Source organism: Henningerozyma blattae, chromosome 7 (genome assembly GCF_000315915.1).
Source record: "Henningerozyma blattae CBS 6284 chromosome 7, complete genome".
In the NCBI taxonomy this organism is placed as follows: Eukaryota; Fungi; Ascomycota; class Saccharomycetes; order Saccharomycetales; family Saccharomycetaceae; genus Henningerozyma; species Henningerozyma blattae.
This window is the reverse complement of record NC_020191.1, coordinates 518328-537101: the sequence shown is the minus strand read 5'-3', so window position 1 is coordinate 537101 and position 18774 is coordinate 518328. Positions and strand designations below refer to the sequence as shown.

At 30.6% G+C, this 18774-nt stretch overlaps 8 protein-coding genes and 2 non-coding genes across 10 annotated transcripts; 5 read left to right on the top strand and 5 right to left on the bottom strand.

The window, feature by feature from the left end:
• Nucleotides 1-281: 281 nt before the first annotated feature.
• Nucleotides 282-1898, top strand: VPS36 (ESCRT-II subunit protein VPS36; the record flags this gene model as incomplete). Its single annotated transcript, XM_004181617.1, has 1 exon — nucleotides 282-1898. The coding sequence occupies one exon, from the start codon at nucleotides 282-284 to the stop codon at nucleotides 1896-1898; it is 1617 nt and encodes a 538-aa protein (XP_004181665.1).
• A 386-nt stretch (nucleotides 1899-2284) lies between these two features.
• Nucleotides 2285-6613, top strand: TBLA0G02030 (RNA helicase; the record flags this gene model as incomplete). The annotated part of the gene is made up of 1 exon (XM_004181616.1): nucleotides 2285-6613. One exon carries the CDS (start codon nucleotides 2285-2287, stop codon nucleotides 6611-6613), a length of 4329 nt encoding a protein of 1442 aa, XP_004181664.1.
• Nucleotides 6614-6958: 345 nt separating this feature from the next.
• Nucleotides 6959-7041, bottom strand: TBLA0Gtrna6L. Its single transcript has one exon. It is a non-coding gene; the product is annotated as a tRNA-Leu (tRNA).
• A 2119-nt stretch (nucleotides 7042-9160) lies between these two features.
• TBLA0G02020 (gag protein) lies at nucleotides 9161-9892 on the top strand (the record flags this gene model as incomplete). Its single annotated transcript, XM_004181615.1, has 1 exon — nucleotides 9161-9892. One exon carries the CDS (start codon nucleotides 9161-9163, stop codon nucleotides 9890-9892), a length of 732 nt encoding a protein of 243 aa, XP_004181663.1.
• Nucleotides 9893-11024: 1132 nt separating this feature from the next.
• Nucleotides 11025-11666, bottom strand: TBLA0G02010 (inositol phosphorylceramide synthase regulatory subunit KEI1; the record flags this gene model as incomplete). Its single annotated transcript, XM_004181614.1, has 1 exon — nucleotides 11025-11666. One exon carries the CDS (start codon nucleotides 11664-11666, stop codon nucleotides 11025-11027), a length of 642 nt encoding a protein of 213 aa, XP_004181662.1.
• A 1449-nt stretch (nucleotides 11667-13115) lies between these two features.
• On the top strand, nucleotides 13116-13580 carry SOD1 (superoxide dismutase SOD1; the record flags this gene model as incomplete). The annotated part of the gene is made up of 1 exon (XM_004181613.1): nucleotides 13116-13580. One exon carries the CDS (start codon nucleotides 13116-13118, stop codon nucleotides 13578-13580), a length of 465 nt encoding a protein of 154 aa, XP_004181661.1.
• A 113-nt stretch (nucleotides 13581-13693) lies between these two features.
• Nucleotides 13694-14488, bottom strand: RSM26 (mitochondrial 37S ribosomal protein mS42; the record flags this gene model as incomplete). The annotated part of the gene is made up of 1 exon (XM_004181612.1): nucleotides 13694-14488. The coding sequence occupies one exon, from the start codon at nucleotides 14486-14488 to the stop codon at nucleotides 13694-13696; it is 795 nt and encodes a 264-aa protein (XP_004181660.1).
• Nucleotides 14489-14800: 312 nt separating this feature from the next.
• On the bottom strand, nucleotides 14801-14902 carry TBLA0Gtrna5L. The gene is given in 2 exon segments: nucleotides 14801-14845; nucleotides 14864-14902. It is a non-coding gene; the product is annotated as a tRNA-Leu (tRNA).
• Nucleotides 14903-16023: 1121 nt separating this feature from the next.
• On the bottom strand, nucleotides 16024-16677 carry TBLA0G01980 (uncharacterized protein; the record flags this gene model as incomplete). The annotated part of the gene is made up of 1 exon (XM_004181611.1): nucleotides 16024-16677. The coding sequence occupies one exon, from the start codon at nucleotides 16675-16677 to the stop codon at nucleotides 16024-16026; it is 654 nt and encodes a 217-aa protein (XP_004181659.1).
• Nucleotides 16678-17439: 762 nt separating this feature from the next.
• Nucleotides 17440-18510, top strand: TBLA0G01970 (uncharacterized protein; the record flags this gene model as incomplete). Its single annotated transcript, XM_004181610.1, has 1 exon — nucleotides 17440-18510. One exon carries the CDS (start codon nucleotides 17440-17442, stop codon nucleotides 18508-18510), a length of 1071 nt encoding a protein of 356 aa, XP_004181658.1.
• Nucleotides 18511-18774: the final 264 nt, after the last annotated feature.

The following is an 18774-nucleotide window of genomic DNA, read 5'->3' as shown; positions in this document are numbered from 1 at the left end:
TAATTAGATCTATAAGCTATACCAATACTTCTATGTAATTGTTAAATACTTAAGTAATCTCCTTCCAAGTTATAGAATTCGGCTCATCGATATTTTTTTCGGTAAATGTTAATTAACTCCCTTGGAGTCATAAAGCGCCAAAAAAAAGAACCAAGAATGCTAAAACGAGGCCTCAAGGATAATATTTCATTATATACATAATAAACCATGTTTTTAAAAATAAGTAATCAAACGCTTAGATAGCTTAATACACACACTTATTTTAATGAATATTCTAATATATGGATCATTGGAATTTTATTGAAACTAGTACATCAGGCCAACCAATTCTAAGGGAAGCAGAGAAAGATATCTTACTTGATCATAATGTGGGATTATATCATGGCAAATCGAAGATACTGCATAGACAAAATGGTCGGATATTTTTAACATCCCAGAGAATAATTTATGTTGACAATAATGATCCCATTAATAATTCTTTAGCATTAGAATTAGATGATATTGGCTCTATTGAATATCAGTCAAAATTTTTAAAAAGGTCTGCAAGAATGATCGTTTTTTTTAAGGATGCAGATGTCATTTTACACTTGTCAAAGTTGAAGAGAGAAAATAGCTCAAAAAAAGATATTCTTACAGAGTGGATTTGTCCAATATGTATGTTCGCAAACGAATACGAAGGAGAATTTACCGAAGCAACGATAACTCCTCCAGTTTGTACAAACTGTGGTGTACCTGCTGATTATGAATTATCTAAATCCTCTATCAAAATATCGTCAATCTCAACAAGCTCCAAAAGGTTAGTCAAAAAGTCAGGAGGTGAAAATGATAATATATGCCCAGCATGTACTTTTATTAATCACTCAGAACTTAGAAATTGTGAAATATGTGGTACGAGGCTTCCAAAAGCTAAAAAAATACGAGGAAACTTCAATTCTAGAAAAAATAAAAAATTCCAATTGTTATTAGAGAATGTTTCGTCAGGTAATACTGATTTGAAAGAAGTGAATTATGCTCAGTTCAGTTTTAGAAATTCAGATGGCATATTGTTCTCTGAGGCAACAGAAATGGCTTTGGATAATCTATCAAAGGCAAGAAATACAGAGATTTTTAATAAAGATTTAGTTTCCGTCAATGGAATGTCTATAAAGAGTCCTGTGATGAAAGAGTTACCTTATATCGAAACTAAATTAAGTAGAACTGGTATTTCTACGCTAGAGCAGTCAAGAGAAACACAGCTAGCTAGAAATGATATATTATTAAACAATGCGCTCTCTGATTTAAGCAATTTAATGTCATTTGCTGATGATATTGAGAAATTATATTCTCGGTATAATAAAAATGATATTAGTAGCAGTAAGATGAACTCTAAGCAAGTTCCCTCCTTGATTGTTGATAGAGATAAGTTTTACAATAAGAATATCTTCATCGAAGAAATTGCCCGTGAGATATACGAGTTTGCAACTTCAGAGTTTAAAGATGAACAGCAAAGAGAGGGTTGTGTTATGATCTCACTTGTAGACTTATACGCGATGTACAACAAAGCGATGCGAATTGGCGTAGGGTTTGTTTCGCCACTTGAGATGAGAGAAGCATGTGAGAGTTTTGAAAGATTGGGATTAACAAAATTAAAGCTAACGAAGATTAATCAGAGAATTTTATGTCTGGGGTCTGATAATGCTCTAGAAATTATCAAAACAAAGATAGTACAAATTATAGAGCAGTTTCCGGGTAGCCATTTACTTCAAATCTCAAAGAAGCTTAATGAGTATTCACAAAGTGACTGGACAATTGGTGTGATAACAGAAGTTTTACAAAATTGTATTGATAGTGGTATTTTGGTTGTAGACGAACAATTAACTGGTATTTTATACTACAAAAATTTATTTTGGCATATATAAGAATACATTACTTTTTGCATATTTAGCACGCACTTTTTTTTCTTGGATTTTTATAGAAATTACACAATCATTAAAAAATAAAAATCTTAAAGTAATAAATGAAAATTAACTGTTGTATTAAAGTTATGTGTTAGTATCAATTAAAAAGTTAACTTTTACCTTGATGCATTTTAACTATCTATATTGAATAATAGATTTAAAATAAAATTAAAGATGATCGGCCTTTTGTTTTTCAAAAAAATTAGACAAATATACTTAGTATAATTTTTCAGATTTATCATAATATTTCAAAATAAAATATTCAAAAATATAAACTGTCTCAATTTAATTTTATAGACCCTTGTTAGCATTAGTATCGTACTTTCACTCTAGCTTTAAAAAGGATAATGGCGAAGAAAAGTAAGTCGAGTTCTAAGTCATCCTCATCACCGACTCCAAATGCTGGAGGTAAAAAGAAAGGTAAAGCTAAGGGTAAAGAGGAAGAACGTCAAGAAATAGATGAAAAACAGAGTAGAAAACTGAAACAGCAAGAAAACCGTACGAAAGTAACGTCAACTTCCAGTTGGACAGGGAAACTTCCGCATACATTACTTCATGAAACATGTCAAAAGAGAAAATGGAATAAAGTTGAATACGATATGAAAAAGATTGGTGATAAAGGAATGCTTGCAATTGCTGTAATATCCTATACTGATCCTAAAACTAAAGAAATCTTGACTATAAGGATGAATGATCCAACGTACGATAAAATTGCTGGTAAAGGTCTGCTAATCCCGCAAGAAACGTCTCTTGAAGCAAGACATTATGCAGCAACTGTCGCACTTTGTCGTATTGCTTATAATACAAATATGCATACAATGTTACCACCAAATCATAGAAATTTATGGCTAGACTTGACCGCTTTTCATAAGAAATTGCTAAAAGAAAACGAATATAAAGCTGGGAAAATTTTTGATTCAGATCCATTTAAAACTTTGCTGGAGGATAGAAAACAGAAGGATCAAAAGGATAAAGAATTAAGGGCAAAAAACAACCAAAAAGAACGGGAACATGTAGCTACTATTAATATTGCTATGGATGACGCAGAAAATTTCAAACAATCAACTTCTAAAAGTACTAAAAAAACTATCTCAGAGGTTAATTCCAGAAAGATACAAAATAATAATTTACCAGTTTCGTTGGTTCATTTCCCTAAAAAGGCTTGGGAGAAAGCACCATTGGTTGATTTTGATGAAAAATCGAGAAATATATTGGAATCCGCATTAAAATTATACACAAATTGGTCTGAGAAGAAGATAAAACTAAATTCTTCAAGTAATAGTGATCGTGTTGATTTAAAAAAACGTTTACTTGATCTTCAATTTAGAGCAGTTCATGTTGATGAAGCTTTGAAATATAATGACCCGTTATCTTTTTTGCTTTTCAATCTACCTGAAGATGACTTGCCACCTTTCTTTCAAAAGAGACAAAGTGATTCAAAGAATATTATTGAGATATCTTCACTTCCTTTGAATGTAAGAAATATGATTGACAGGCTGATGGAAAGTGGAGTCTCGAAAGATAAAGTTTATTTTGCTTTGGAGCAAACAAACCATGATGAAGCATTGGCTGCAAGTTATTTGACTGAACATATTTTATCCTCTCTAGATAAAGTGGAATCGTATTCTATATCTGAAGACGAATCCCTTGAATTATGGAATCAAGAGTTGGAAGGTTTGCAAAGTGTTTATGAAGAACGGATTGAAATTATCGAGCCAAATAAAATATACTCTGTTGTTTTAAATGAAAGGTTGCATTTAAAATTGAGAGTATATAAGAGTCAGCAGTATCCTTATACTATACCAGGGATTATCGTTTCCACGTTTGACAAGAAATATAAATTGCCAAATTATATAAAACAGCAAATTTTAAAGAAACTTCTTCAATATATTAATGATATGAGTTTGTTGGGAAATCCTCTGATATATGATATCTTTGAATGGCTGCAGGATAATGTTGAAAAAATCATCAAAAATCCTGGGCCTTTATTACCAGATGAATCTGTTCACCACTCCAGCAATATTCAACTTAATAAAAATACAGTTAAGGATCACAATAAATCTAATAAAAATAAATATGGGAAACGCACTATTTCATCTATAGAGCTAAAGGCCTTGTCTGATGAATATTCTAAAAGAATTAAGACCTTAGATTACAAGATCATGCAAGACGTAAGAGCAAATTTGCCGGCCTGGAAAAAAAAATCTCTTATTGTGGATTTAATTATGAGTCACCAGGTTGTGTTAATTACAGGTGAAACTGGGTCAGGTAAATCTACACAAGTTGTCCAATTTTTATTAGATTCCTTACAGACGAATGGTGATTTCGGAAACACTAATATTATCTGTACTCAACCTAGAAGAATATCTGCAATTGGTTTGGCTGAGCGTGTATCTGAAGAACGTTGTGTAGAGTGTGGTGATGAAGTTGGTTATATTATTAGGGGGGTCAATAAAACCAAGCCATCTACAAGGATTAAATTCATGACAACAGGTGTTCTTGTCCGTATTTTGCAAAATGATACCACTTTCTTGAATAACACAATTATTGTCATTGATGAAGTCCATGAAAGATCCATAGATACGGATTTAATTGTTATACTACTAAAAAATTTGTTGAGTAAAATTAAAAATTTAAAAATTGTCTTAATGAGTGCAACTGTTAATGTTGATATTTTTAAAAATTACTTCCCAAAGCTTGGTACTTGTCATATTGAAGGTCGAACATTCCCTATTAAAGATTATTATTTAGAGGATGTTTTGGAGATGGTTAATTTCAAAATTAAAAAACCTAAGGGTAAATATGTTGATTCTGATAATGAAGATGACGATAATTTATTAACACCTGGGGCAGATTCTAAATTTTTCAGATCTGGTCAAATCAATTACGATTTGATTATTGAGACTGTGGACTTTGTGCATCAAGAATTGGATAAAAATGATGATGATGGATCTATTATTGTCTTCTTACCGGGTGTAGCAGAAATTAATAAATGCTGTAGAATGCTGTCTTCTACTGTTACAGGCTTAGAAGTATTACCATTACATTCAGCCTTATCACCAGATGATCAAAAGAGAGTATTTAAAAATTTTAAGTCTAGGAGAAAAGTTGTCGTTTCTACTAATATTGCAGAAACATCTATTACTATTGATGATTGTGTGTGTACTATTGATACAGGTAAGGCTAAGACCATGTTTTATAATCCCAAGGACAATACTACTAGATTAACTGAATCTTTCATTTCTCAAGCAGAATCGAAACAAAGAAGAGGTCGTGCGGGTAGAGTTCGTGAAGGTATGTCATTTAAGTTATTTTCTAGAAGGCTCTATGAAGAAGATATGGTTGCTATGCCAGCTCCTGAAATAAAAAGGGTGAGTTTAGAATCACTTTATTTATCAGTGAAATCAATGGGTATTAAAAATGTCAAGGAATTTTTAAGAACCGGTTTAGAATCGCCACCATTAGATGCTCTCAATAGAGCAGAAAAGATGCTACAAACTATTGGTTTGGTGAATGAATATGACTCTACATTAACAGAACTAGGTAAATATGTTAGTTTAATGCCTGTCATGGACAGTAAGCATGGTAAATTATTGGTTTATAGCATTATTTTTGGGTGTGCTGACATAGGTATTTTACTTGTTTCTCTATTAGGTATTGGTGCTATGCCATTTGTTGGGGGTAGTGATAATCGTGATAACATAAGACAAATAATGTCAAAATATAATAAAAAAGGGGATCTATTAGCTATGGTGGAAATAGTTTCGAAGTATTTAAACATAGAAAATCCAAGTGAAAAAAGGTCATATATGAATGAAAATTATTTATCATTTAATAAAATGAGAGAACTCAAATCTTTAACTACACAATATTATTCTATTTTAAAAGATGTTGGTTTTCTGCCAATGAATTATAAACCCCATTATTCTGAATATTTGAATAGGAATTCGAAAAATTTAGATATCATATCGGCTATATTAATTGGTGCCTCGTATCCAAATGTTGCTAGTGTTGAACTACCAGATCCAAAATTCTTAGCTACAGCCCAAGGTGCTATTGAAAAGGATCCAGAAGCTACATCTATCAAATATTGGATCAGGAATGAACAATATATTGACAAATTAGATGAATTAGAAGAAGAGGAAAATAATTCTACTACAAATCAAAAATCCATTTTTGATTTACGTAACTCAATGCCTTTGCCAAAGACAAGAGCGTTTATACACCCTTCATCGATTACATTTTCAAGTAAGAATATAGCTCCTGAAGAAGTGCAATTGTTGTTAGATAATCAGCAACCTATTTTGAAAAAATCAACTGATATGGTTGCGTTAAAGTATCCATTCATGATTTACAATTCTGCTCATACTACAAGTAAATTATTTTTAAGTAATATTACACCCGTGAATACACTCTCAGTATTACTATTTGGTGGTCCATTACATTATGAAATAAGCGAAAAAATTCATTCTCCTGGTATTATTCTGGATAACTGGTTACCAATTAGAACGTGGTGCAAGAATGGTTTATTAATCAAAGAATTACGTAATTTATTAGATGAATCGATCAATTCTAAATTGGAAAACCCAGATTATTCTAATATGAAAGATAATTCTAAGAATGATAAGGCAGAATTCGTCTTAGATCTTGTTGAAAAAATTATTCTTATGGAATAATTTTGAGAACTAATTTTATTATGTACAGATATTTTATATGTATTATTTATTTATAGACCAGTAATTTATTTTTTGATTTCAATATTCACCGATTAGATAGGATAATTAGGATGAGATTATAATTAGCTTAACATATTTAAATAACCTCCTATGTATATAGTTCAGGGTAATAAGTAACCGTTATTATGATTAAATATACTGCAAGAATGGTATAGTGCACAAAATACAGAGATAAAGGATACATGGACTGGTATCTACATAGTCTTTAATAATTTTGGAATAACAAGAAATCTTTAATGAAGAAAAATATTGTATCACGTGATTGTAACATCACAGAGCAAAAAATGAAGGATGCGAGGTTCGAACTCGCGCGGACACCGTCCAACAGATCTTAAGTCTGCCGCCTTAGACCACTCGGCCAACCCTCCTATTTTTGATTTTTTGCTATTTAACTACATACATGAAGTTTGTAGTTTCATAGATTAGCTACATTTTAAACTTTAAGAATATACACTTCTGAAACTATGTAACATAATTATATAGTTCTATAATTATTTTTCCCATCAATCCTCATATAGTTTCCCTATTTTTAACGACTCTCATTAAATCTACAACTTCTAATTTTTTATGGATATCTCAACCTTTAACACCCCTCTTTAGATTGGACCATAATTTACTTTAGTTAACTCCCTATCTTAGTTTATATATACAAAAAATGTATAATGACAATATATTTGTGTACGTTTCACTTAAAGTTTTTTAAATTTTGCATATGTGTTACTATTTCCTATTTTACAAGTATATAAAATGGATAAATTGTTCCACAATGGTCTAGCATTTAGAAATTTTATTAACTGTTACAATCAGTACTCTACAATTAATTGTTTGATATAATTACCGCCATCTCTTATCATTCACTCTATCTTCATTTTTTTTAGTGACTTTCCATACTATAAATGTTATCTTTTTTGTTGTTCCATTTCTAATAATATATATATATTATATTGGGTTGGCTTAATAAGTCAATATTGTAGTTGAGTTGTTATAGACTAGCTTAGAACTTGACAAATATATAATAATAACAAATGCACACTACCAGATATTATAGACAACATTGGAAATTGAAAACCTTGAAGAAAATTTAAATTAAAATTTTGAACTTCAGTTTAAATATTTTTTTTGTTAATTTTTATAATATTAAAAAAAAACTTTACAATGTATGAAACAGTGAAAAATAACCAAGATGTATATTTTACCTGAATTCTTTGGGACGATGATTATGTTGAAAATAAGTGTTACTAAATACAGCCGGTCTTTTATGCGTAAACAAGTAATAATTACTTGTTTAGGAATAAAAGAAGAGTATTATATATAAGTAATATTGCTAATAAAATCCCACTTAGATAATTCATGTGTCATACGATTAAATATTAAAATAAGTGATATGACATAATATTACAGATCACATTATAATTAGCATGATGAACCTAACAGATAAAGTAAGTGAAAATATTTTCATTATGTATAGACCATGAATTGGCTCTTCTTGTCCAAAATTGAAACATATAAATAGTCGATATAGATTTGTTTAGAAATTTGTATTTCTGCTGGAATATGATTATGTCATTTTCTATAGAGTGGTAAAATACTTTATCACGTGACTTATTGTTGTGAATGTGTTTTTCTTTCAATGTCAAAAAACATTATTTAAGACAAATATTCTTTTTGGTTATATTTTTTACTATATATTTCTAAATAAAGTAATCGACTTTACATATAAAACACTGAATTAGAATGCTTAACTCTATTGAATCACTGTAGTTTCTTATGTTTATTTTTTATATATTTTATTCCTACTCAGAAGGGTAGGAGGTTTCTATAATTTAACTTTACAATTAACAGCAGAAATTATTCTCCAAATAATGTCAGACTCTAATATTAATACAACTTATATTTCCGATAATGGCACTCGTGGTGGGGGAATCGATACTTCCGATCAGTCCTTTCATAAGCAAGGGAATAAAAACTACAACTCTTCCCGTAAGAACTCTAGTGTTCCTCCAAACACTCACTCTAATTTTGCTAATTCATCTCAATTAACACAAATACTTTTGCTACTCAGGCTTACTTTTACCCAATGATGATGTTTCAGTTCCTGTAGATGATGCAGTCTATGCAGATGGAGTCAGAAGTTATGCCATATAACCAACTACCAAGTTTCTCTTCAGCTAATATAGCTAATTGTTACCTTTTCACTCCAGACTTTGTACACACTGGAGGAGCATATGAACCTAAAAATATCCCTAACGATAATGGAGATATTTTGACAATGTTACTCATTCAACTTCCAAAATACACCAGATTCATGATATGACGCACAAAGTGTGCTTATATTGTATCTCGGAAAGATCTGAATTTGATCAATGGATCAAATTATTTCACCAATTCCTAAATCATCAGGGATTATGACATACAATCGTTACTCCTGAGTCTCACACCATTAAAGTCTCCAACGAGGAGAAAGACTATGTTCTTAGAATATTTAACATGTATGTACCTGCAAGGGCGTATCCTACATGGTTCCAAAACGAACTTAACAAGGGTTTTATGTCGTTGTACTATATAGTAGAGTGTACCTTATCCAAGGATATTCGTACAGACCATGAAATCTATGAAGAGTTTCTAGACTCTTTATATAACATCTCGTTTGACACAAAAATGGACGCTACTATCTTCAGGTTCACTATATTAGGTCTAAGAAATAAGGCCAAGGAATTAGACATTGCTATTAGTGATGACTGGATTGCTCGAAGAATTTTAAAATCGTTAAAAGGTGAATACTTCAACATAACTTCTAATTATCTTAAAGGATCTAGTTCTTATGATCTGAAAAATTTTCTATTCGCCATTCAGATAAAATCACCCGAAATTGCTAGAGTAACATCTACGCTTAAAGCTAAAGTCAACTTAAACTGTCAAACCTGTCAGAGCTCTACTCATACAGCAGTAACATGCCCAAATAGAGTTCTTGAACATGCCTCAAAGCCAACAACAGCAGTGAACAAAAAGAAGTCTGTCAAGAAGAAAGCCAAGTTGAAGGCAATCCAAATTACAATAAACCTGATTGACGAATTACTGACACTTAGGCCTGCTTTACAAGAACTCCCCTTAGATGACGTACTAATTCTAGATTCTGGAGCTCAATGCTCAGCGATCAAAGATACTGGTATTTTACATGATTTCTCTCCTATCTCCAATTCTCAGTTGTTTGCCGTTTAAGATAGGAAAATCGATGTTTCAGGGGAAGGAAAAATCAAATTCATGATAACTAATAACAAAATTGCTCCCATCTCGGTACTTTATTCCACAGATGTTGCTTGTAATTTAATCAGTTTATTTGATCTAGAACAAGCGGGATTCATTATTGAGCTATCAGATAGAATGTTGTTAGATTCTGATGGACACCTCATTACAAAATTTGTTGACTACGACAGATATGTTTGCATCAAAATATCTGACTTACAACTTCCAAGCTTAATTATTGTCAGCTTTAACAGCAGTACCCCTTTTTTAGAACTTTATTTTATCCTATATTTGTACGACCTTAGAATACTTAATATTAGTATTGCTGTTAGTCATAGTTTAGAGAATAATTCTTTTTTTGTATATTGTTTATAGTATAGACACCTCCTACCCTTTTGAGTAGGAATTAAAATTGTAGAAAATATATAAAAATATAATGATTAGATGTCGACTGAAATATTGGCAATTTATACATTATGTTTTGGACAAGAGAAGTCAATTTATCGTCGTCTATAAGTGAAAATTTTTCGCCTAATTAGCCTCACAAGAGTTACGTGCCTCTCATGTTTAGTATATCCTGTAGAAGCTACATGATGTCAATTAATTAACGGCAACGAATTTTCTAATTGGGGTTTTTATTAGTAACTTATATTCAAGTTATACTATCTTTTATCCTAAACCAGTAAATCTACTGTTGTATGTATAAAGACCATAAATATCTAGAAATATTAGTTACTCAGCTGTGTTACAATGTAAGTATATTAAAGTTCATGTATGACATATATTTATTTAGAATATATTTTAAATAAATTACTATAGTTGATAATAATAATCTTAAAAAAACCAACTAAAGCTACTAAATATAAATAAATAGATAAAAAAATACCCAATAAGGTAAATCTCGGAGATGATCAAAAGAGGAAATATAATATCATTGAAAAAAAAATAAAAATATGAAGGGTTGATGAGAAGATTTCCCTTTTTTTGATGTGCAAAAGATTATAAAAATCTAAAAACAAATATATATAAAACGTATAAAAATAGAAAAAAAGAAACATTAAATTAAATTAAATTAGTTTTAGTAGATTAATTCTTTGAATGTAATAATTTAGAAGAAATGAGAAAACAATTTTTTGGAAATACCACCAAATTTTTTAAAGAATGATTTATTTTTCAAATCTGTTTCTACATCATCTTGATCAATGATAAATTTTGGATTTATGAATAATTTGTGTAAGAAGGAAGCTAGTACTAGATTGTAATAGCATCTTGAGATAAGTGTGAATAGAGTTACAATGACTATTAAAAATAATTCATAAGTGGAAGAGGCACCTTGCTTTTGAGATAATTCTATGTCCTTTTCAGTTCTTTGAAGGGAATTTTCGGATTGTTTATTGGAATGATCTGAACTGAACCAATCTAAAGCGAAGTATAAAGTTAAGAATAATGTGAAGATTGTATCTAGGGAAAAAATAGTAAATATTTGCGAAAAAAGATACACGTTTGGTTTTTTAATATGGAACATACCTTGTGTGTAGATCAATAGAGTGAAGATGGACCAGATATAAGTCAACCATTGTACGATAGAAAGTGGATGCCCTGTGAATAAAGCTAGAATCCCATAAAAACCTGAACACTTGTTCAAGATGCATATCCCTAAGATCAGTTCTACCCCTAGATACAATGGGAATAAGATGAAAAAAGAGTTTGGCAATACTTTTGAATATGAACTAGTTATTCGTTTATACATGATAATGGATTGATGTGATAGAGTGTATGGTTGCCTATTGCAGTTTTTTTCGATCTTGATAAAATTGATGATTATTAATTGTAATTATAACTAATAGTATTATTATAGTAAATTATAGTTAGTTGTATTAAGATGCCGAAAGATATAAAATCCAATAAGATAATGGAAAAAATGAAAAAACAACAACGGCAATAGTAAAAGCGAGCCAGAAATCGCTGCAGAAAAACGCAGAAAAGGAAAGGGGACAGAGAAAGAGCCGTAGCAAATGAGAGTGCGGAATGAACAGGAGTAAACCACAGGAGTAAGCCAAGCCTAACTAAACTAAACTAAACTACAGATTTACTAGACACAGTATATGTTGTAGATTGATTTTATTTGTCTTATTTTTAACGTTACGTCTTATTTTACCGTTTTTTTGCTGTGTTTTTTATTTTTTTATTTTTCTATTCTCTCTTATTTTTAGATAGGATCTATATAATCAGAACTCTCGGCGACTGGTTTTTAGGGTCACAGGTATTATTGCTATTGGTACAGCATCAATTAGAAACTATGAGAGTCGACCCGGAAGGTTAAGGATAAGACGATCTATAGAGGAATGAGTAGTAGAGTCAGCTAGAACTGGTGAACAACAGGGTCTGTTTGTGGCCTGCATGAACTGGAGGGTGCAAGACCAAAACGGATTTCTCGAGGTCAAGCTGAAACTTAGAGCTAGGATATATAAAGGCTACTGCAAACGATTCTTGGAAGAAACCGAGGAAGTTAGACAGCACAAGCAGCAAGAAACAACCCACGGACCTTCAAAGTGTCCGGACTTGGGCTACCACAACAATTATTTAATAATAGAAACATTCGGCCGCAGGTGCCTATTGCGCACGTGATAAGGAAATTGCTGTCGCAATATTTTCTGACGTGACGCGATCACGTGATACAAATCGTTATCGGTCACGTGGACATGGTGACACAAATTCCGGCGGAATTGCAGACACAAACTGCCCAAGCGGATTACTGGCACACATAATTGGTGCGAATTTCTGGCGCCCCCTAAACCGCTACCGGTCGGCCGATGGCGCCCATACTGGGTGGCAAAATATCTAAACGCATCAAGTCTTTACTGGGGCTATTAAGGGAGCTTTCTGGAGATGAAGTCTGGAACAATTTTATCACCTTGCTCGGAATTCGTATTTATTCATACTACTTTTGTGGATATATTCCATTATATATATATATTTGATCATTCTCTATGACTAACTTCGTTTAATTCGTTTTCTTTTTCATTTTTAATTTGAAAAAAAATTGATATAAAATAGGATTAATTTTCATCGATAGATTTGATTAATAATCACGATTAAATTGTTTTTTGGGTGAAAAAAGACAAACATTAAACATTAACCAACACTTAATACTAACACACCTCATCTAACTTCCTTATATTAGTAATAGCAATAAAAAATGGTCAACGCTGTCTGTATCTTAACCGGTTCTGCTGGTGTCTCTGGTTTAGTCCGTCTTACTCAAGAATCTGAAGACGCTCCAACCACCATTGAATACGAAATCACAGGTAATACTCCAAATGCTGAACGTGGGTTCCATATCCATCAGTTTGGTGATTTAACCAATGGTTGTGTAACTGCTGGTCCACATTTCAATCCATTTGGTAAGACCCATGGTTCTTTGACCTCAGAAATTAGACATGTAGGTGATTTAGGTAATGTTAAGACCGATGCTAATGGTGTCGCTAAAGGTACCATCGTCAACGACACTATCAAGTTGATGGGTCCTTATTCTGTTGTCGGTAGAGCCTTTGTCATTCACGCTGGTACCGATGACGTGGGTCTAGGTGGTAACGAAGAATCCTTAAAGACTGGTAACGCAGGTGGTAGAAACGCTTGTGGGACTATTGGTTTATCCGCTTAAAAACTTTTGTATATACATATACATCTATCTAACTATATATATATTCATAAGTATTACATGATCAAGCTTTTTTCGAAAATTTATTTACATGTGTTTAATTAAAGTTGTATTAATTAATTGAATAATCGACTATTTATCACAGACCAATTCAAATTATTTAAAACGTTCTTCAAATATTCTTCACGTCCGTCAACTCCATAATCTTTCAAATAACTATGATCCCACAGACTGATACATATGATGGGTATGCTATAATCCTTTATCTTTACTTTTGGATCCTTTACAATCTCTTTTAGTTCATGGTATAACTCAATTTCATCTTGTTGTAAAACATGGTTCAAATCATGGCTTTGATTCATAGGGAAATAATATGGTGTACCATTATTTTGAATATTAAGCAATTGGAATTTTTTATCAGAATTCTCTATTAAAAAGATATACCCTTGTCCAACAATTTTTCTGGAATCAACTTCAATAATCTCATTTTTAATTTCTTCCCATGACTTATTGAACGATTTCTCAACTTTATTTAAAAATAATTTACTTGGTCCAACAGCATCCTCTGCCCCATTGGGTAAGATATTTTCAATAAATAAGTGATTATTATGAACGCTAGATGCCAAATTAAAGATATGTGCTTGATCTTTACGATTTTTTGCTTGCAACATGATATGGAAAGGGTACATAGATTCAAAAGTAGTCCCATTAGTAACCATATTCAACTTTTCAATTAAATATCGTTGGCGATCTTCCCAGGCAACAGAAAACCCTTTACCACTATATATGTTAGGTATACCATTGGCAATTAAGGTTTCATTATTAGGTAATGTAGGCATCATATGGATGCTTCTTCTATTTTTAAGAATCGTATCATTTATTAATCGTTTATAAACGTATCTTTGAAACATGGCTCGTCGTATTATACTCAAATAACACACTTTTGCTTGTTTTTTTTATTTCTCTTTCTACTGCATCTTTATTTTGTCCTATAGTATTTTGATTTCATTTTTTTTTTCCTTTTCTAAATGCAACCTTTAAAGAATAAGAAAATTCGCATTAGAAGAAAATTGAAACAGATAGATTCTAATAAATGTAATAATCAATTAGATTAAAAAGTATATATATATATATTATAGAATTAACTATCAATTGGTTTAATTTTGCTTATTGGGGATAAATCACGTGATTACCAACTATCAGAGAAAAAAATTCCAAAAAAATGAGAGATAAGGGATTCGAACCCTTGCATCCGAAGATATCAGAGAATTCAAGTTTTAGGGTCTACCTAAATCTGACGCCTTAAACCACTCGGCCAACCTCCCTAACTGTTGTTGTTAATTGTTGTAGAAGAGATTGACTTTATACTTATCTACAAGTTGCTAACTAGAAATTATACATAACACTGAGCAACTGCTAGTTGCATACCTGTGAATATCGGTTCGATGCATAATCTCTACTAGTTAGCCAGCATTACTTAAACTGGGCACTCCTACCCTTGTAAGTAAGTTTACAAACAGTCCAATTAAAGTAAAATGGAAAAGCTGGCGTTGACCTTTGAAAAGTATTTAAAGGCCAGCTTTTTCAGACTTAAGACATAAATTTATAGTTCTTTTATATAGTTATTTAGTTTAAGAAGAATAACAATTATATTCGTAAGTTCGAAGTATTAACTGGTGTTAAGTTAATAAGATTGTTAAGTTTAGTTTTGGTAATTACTATTTAAGTGTATCGTACTCCTAAGTTGGTTTACAACATTAATTGTAGAAAAATGAGTCATAGGAGTGGACAAAATAATGGTATTTCCCAAAATATGGGTACTATATAATTAGGATCAAATAATACTAAAACTAACTCTATTTAGACACAGAAAAATAAAATAATGATTGAGCAGTGATAAGGCTGCCGGAATATGATTATATCATTTTCTATTAAGTGGTAAAATACTTTTTATCATGTGACTTATTGTTTAAAACGTGTTTTTCTTTTTATATCGAAAAACACTATTTAAGAAATATATTCATTTTAGTTATAGTATTTACTATATATGTCTAAATTAAGTAATCGTCTTTACATCTTAAACACTGTATAACAATATCTAACTCTCTTGAATCCCAGTACTTAATATAACTAATAAGACTAAGAATAGATCTATAGGATATAGATATGGTTATAAACACCTATTAATACTTCTGTATGTCACAGCATAGGCTTAAACAATATATATATATATATAACAATTCAATTGCTCGATATATATTATTTATCTATCTATATCTTTAACTTTAAGTACTGAACCTGGCTTAAATATATTTATTTTTATAGTAAATAAGAGCGTTATTTAGAAATAAGATCCTTTATATATCAAGGCTCTAGTAGTTAACATTTATCAAAAAAAAAAGAAAATATATATATATATATATATATGAACAAAATCTGGTAACAATCAATGAAATTTAGAGTCACAATTCTTTTCAAGTAATTTGAAATCTTTAAATTGTTCTTTCAAGATTGGCTCACCAATAACTCTTCTAACCCATGGTTCAATACTTGGATATTTAGATCTGAATTCTTCACCGAGGATATGTTGAAATGAAAATGCCCATTGTACGCCTGTAATCAAATCTGCTAATGTGATATTATCATTAACTAAATAATTATTTTTCGATAATCTTTCCTCGAAAACTGAAGCAGCTGCGTTAACTTCTTTCCAAAATTTTTCGTCCAATTCTTCATAATATTGCCAGTTACCAACAGACATATAAAATATATTAGCTGCACATGTAAAAAAATCAGTATTGGACAACGACATCCATTTACCTTGTAATGCTTGGTCCAAAATATTACCTTCACTTAGCAATTGAGCCTTAACTTTTTTATCACTAATGAAATTAGCAAGATAAATACTTAATGGAGTCATTTCTTGCAATTTTACACCATCTGATGTAATGAAAACTGGTATTCTTTTTAACGGAAATTCCTTTATAAATGTTGGGCTTGAAGTGGATTCAATCTTAACATCTAGATTATAAAACTCAACCAATCTTTTAGCAACAATACCTCTTGGAAAGTCATTGACAAACAAAGTACCTTGGGACATTTTGTTTTTGTTATGTGAGTGCTTAAGTGATTGCCTTTTTATTTTTTTTTTTGACTATTGCTTAATTTTCTTTCTATGATGTATACATATAAATATTTTCAAAAAAGGTACAACTTTAGAATACAAGAAAATATTGATCCCTTTAATAGTTCAAAAAATTGATATCTAAGACTGTTTTAGTTATCAAGTATTCATACGATATTAGAAACCCTCTTGGTATTGCGTGAGCACTATTCACCCGTAGCTCCTTTATTTAATTTTAGTTTGATACTTTCCTGATCTAAATTATCTATTCACCAAATGCATGATGCCTTCAAATGATGTCATCTCACTTAAAATCCAATTTATCATCCAATGGCTTTAATTGATAATCGTGTCTTTTACAATCGTTTAAATTTGTTTTAATTTATTTCCGAAATTCTCATTTGAAATCATTGAATTCTGCTGAGTAACTCAGAAAAGTTGTTGACTAACGGAAATGTATATATTGGGAAATTAAAGGATTTGGAAAAAAGTCAAAATGCGTGCCATACAAATATCAAAAATGTAATTACCTAATTGGAATTATGGGAAATTTGAAAACGTTCCTATAAAAGAAAATACTTTATAATTAATAATAAAATAAGTTCTTATATAAAGAAATTGAAATAGTTCTAGGTAAAAACTATTTCAATTTTATTGGCTCATCAAAAGAATACTGCATTACTTAACCGAATCTTCGAAGACTTTAACCAATTATAAATAACAACTATAAAAAACAGCATGACAAATAATACAGAATTTACTGATACAATTTCTTGGGATCATCCTATTTTCAAACCAGAAGACAAACGATACTGGCTATATGTTGGTCTTGGTTGTCCATATTCCCATAGAGCTCTATTAGCTCGAGCATTGAAAGGTTTAGAGAGCACTATCGGTTTGACTGTAACTCATTGGGAAAAGGGGCCAAATGGATGGAAATTTATGCAGCTCAAGGACGGTGATAACCCAAAGAAAGATACACCTTTTGAAATATGTGGTGGCGTTATTTTGCCTAATAAAGATGAAACAAACTCATTTCTAGATTGTACACCTGGCACTGAAAGAATGTATATTGATGGTACGTTTGATCCATTCAATGGATTTAAGGATTTAAAAGATTTATATTTACAAAGCAACCCCAATTTCACAGGTGCTCTTTCTATTCCTGTCCTATATGATACAAAGACTAAAAAAATTGTTAATAACCAAAGTGGTGATATAATTGAAATATTAAATAGTGGTGTATTTGACAAATGGTCAAACCCTAATACAAAAAAAATTGATTTATTGCCTGAAGAATTTTCTAAAGAAATTGAAGAATTTCATTCATGGGCTTATCCAAATATTAATTCTGGTGTTTATAAGACAGGCTATTCCAAGACTCAGGAAGACTATGAAACAAATTTACATAAATTATTTGATAGTTTGAAAAAAGTTGAAGAAATATTAAAAAACCGTTACGAAGTCTTAGTCAAAAAGTACGGTAAAGATAATGAAAAGGAAATTTTGAGAAATTTTTTCATTATCACTGATCATATTACTGAATCAGATATTACTCTATTTGCTCCACTTATCAGATTTGATGCAATTTACTTTAATTATTTGAAAACTAATTTGGGAGCTATAAGATATGATTTCCCATGTATTCATCTTTGGTTAAGAAATTTATACTGGAATTATAAAGAATTTCAATTAACGACCAATTTTAAACATATTAAATTATTTTATTCATTTATGCCCAATGGATTAAACCCAAACAAGACTGTAGCATTAGGCTTTAGACCAGATATCAAACCATTGGAAGATTAATTATATGTAACGTTCTTTTGCTTTATTTTGATTTTTATTTACTAATTTTAATGACATGTATTTTCTGTTGATCTTTATTGATATTCCACATGTTTATATTCTATAGAAATATATAACTTGTATATCGACTGTATTTATTAATAATATTTTTCTTTTACGATTTTGAAAATAAGCTGAAAGTTGAAAAAGTTATACTTCAGAGAAAAAAAAAAGTCTAAGTGAGGAGAAATATATATGTATATATATATATATATATATATATAT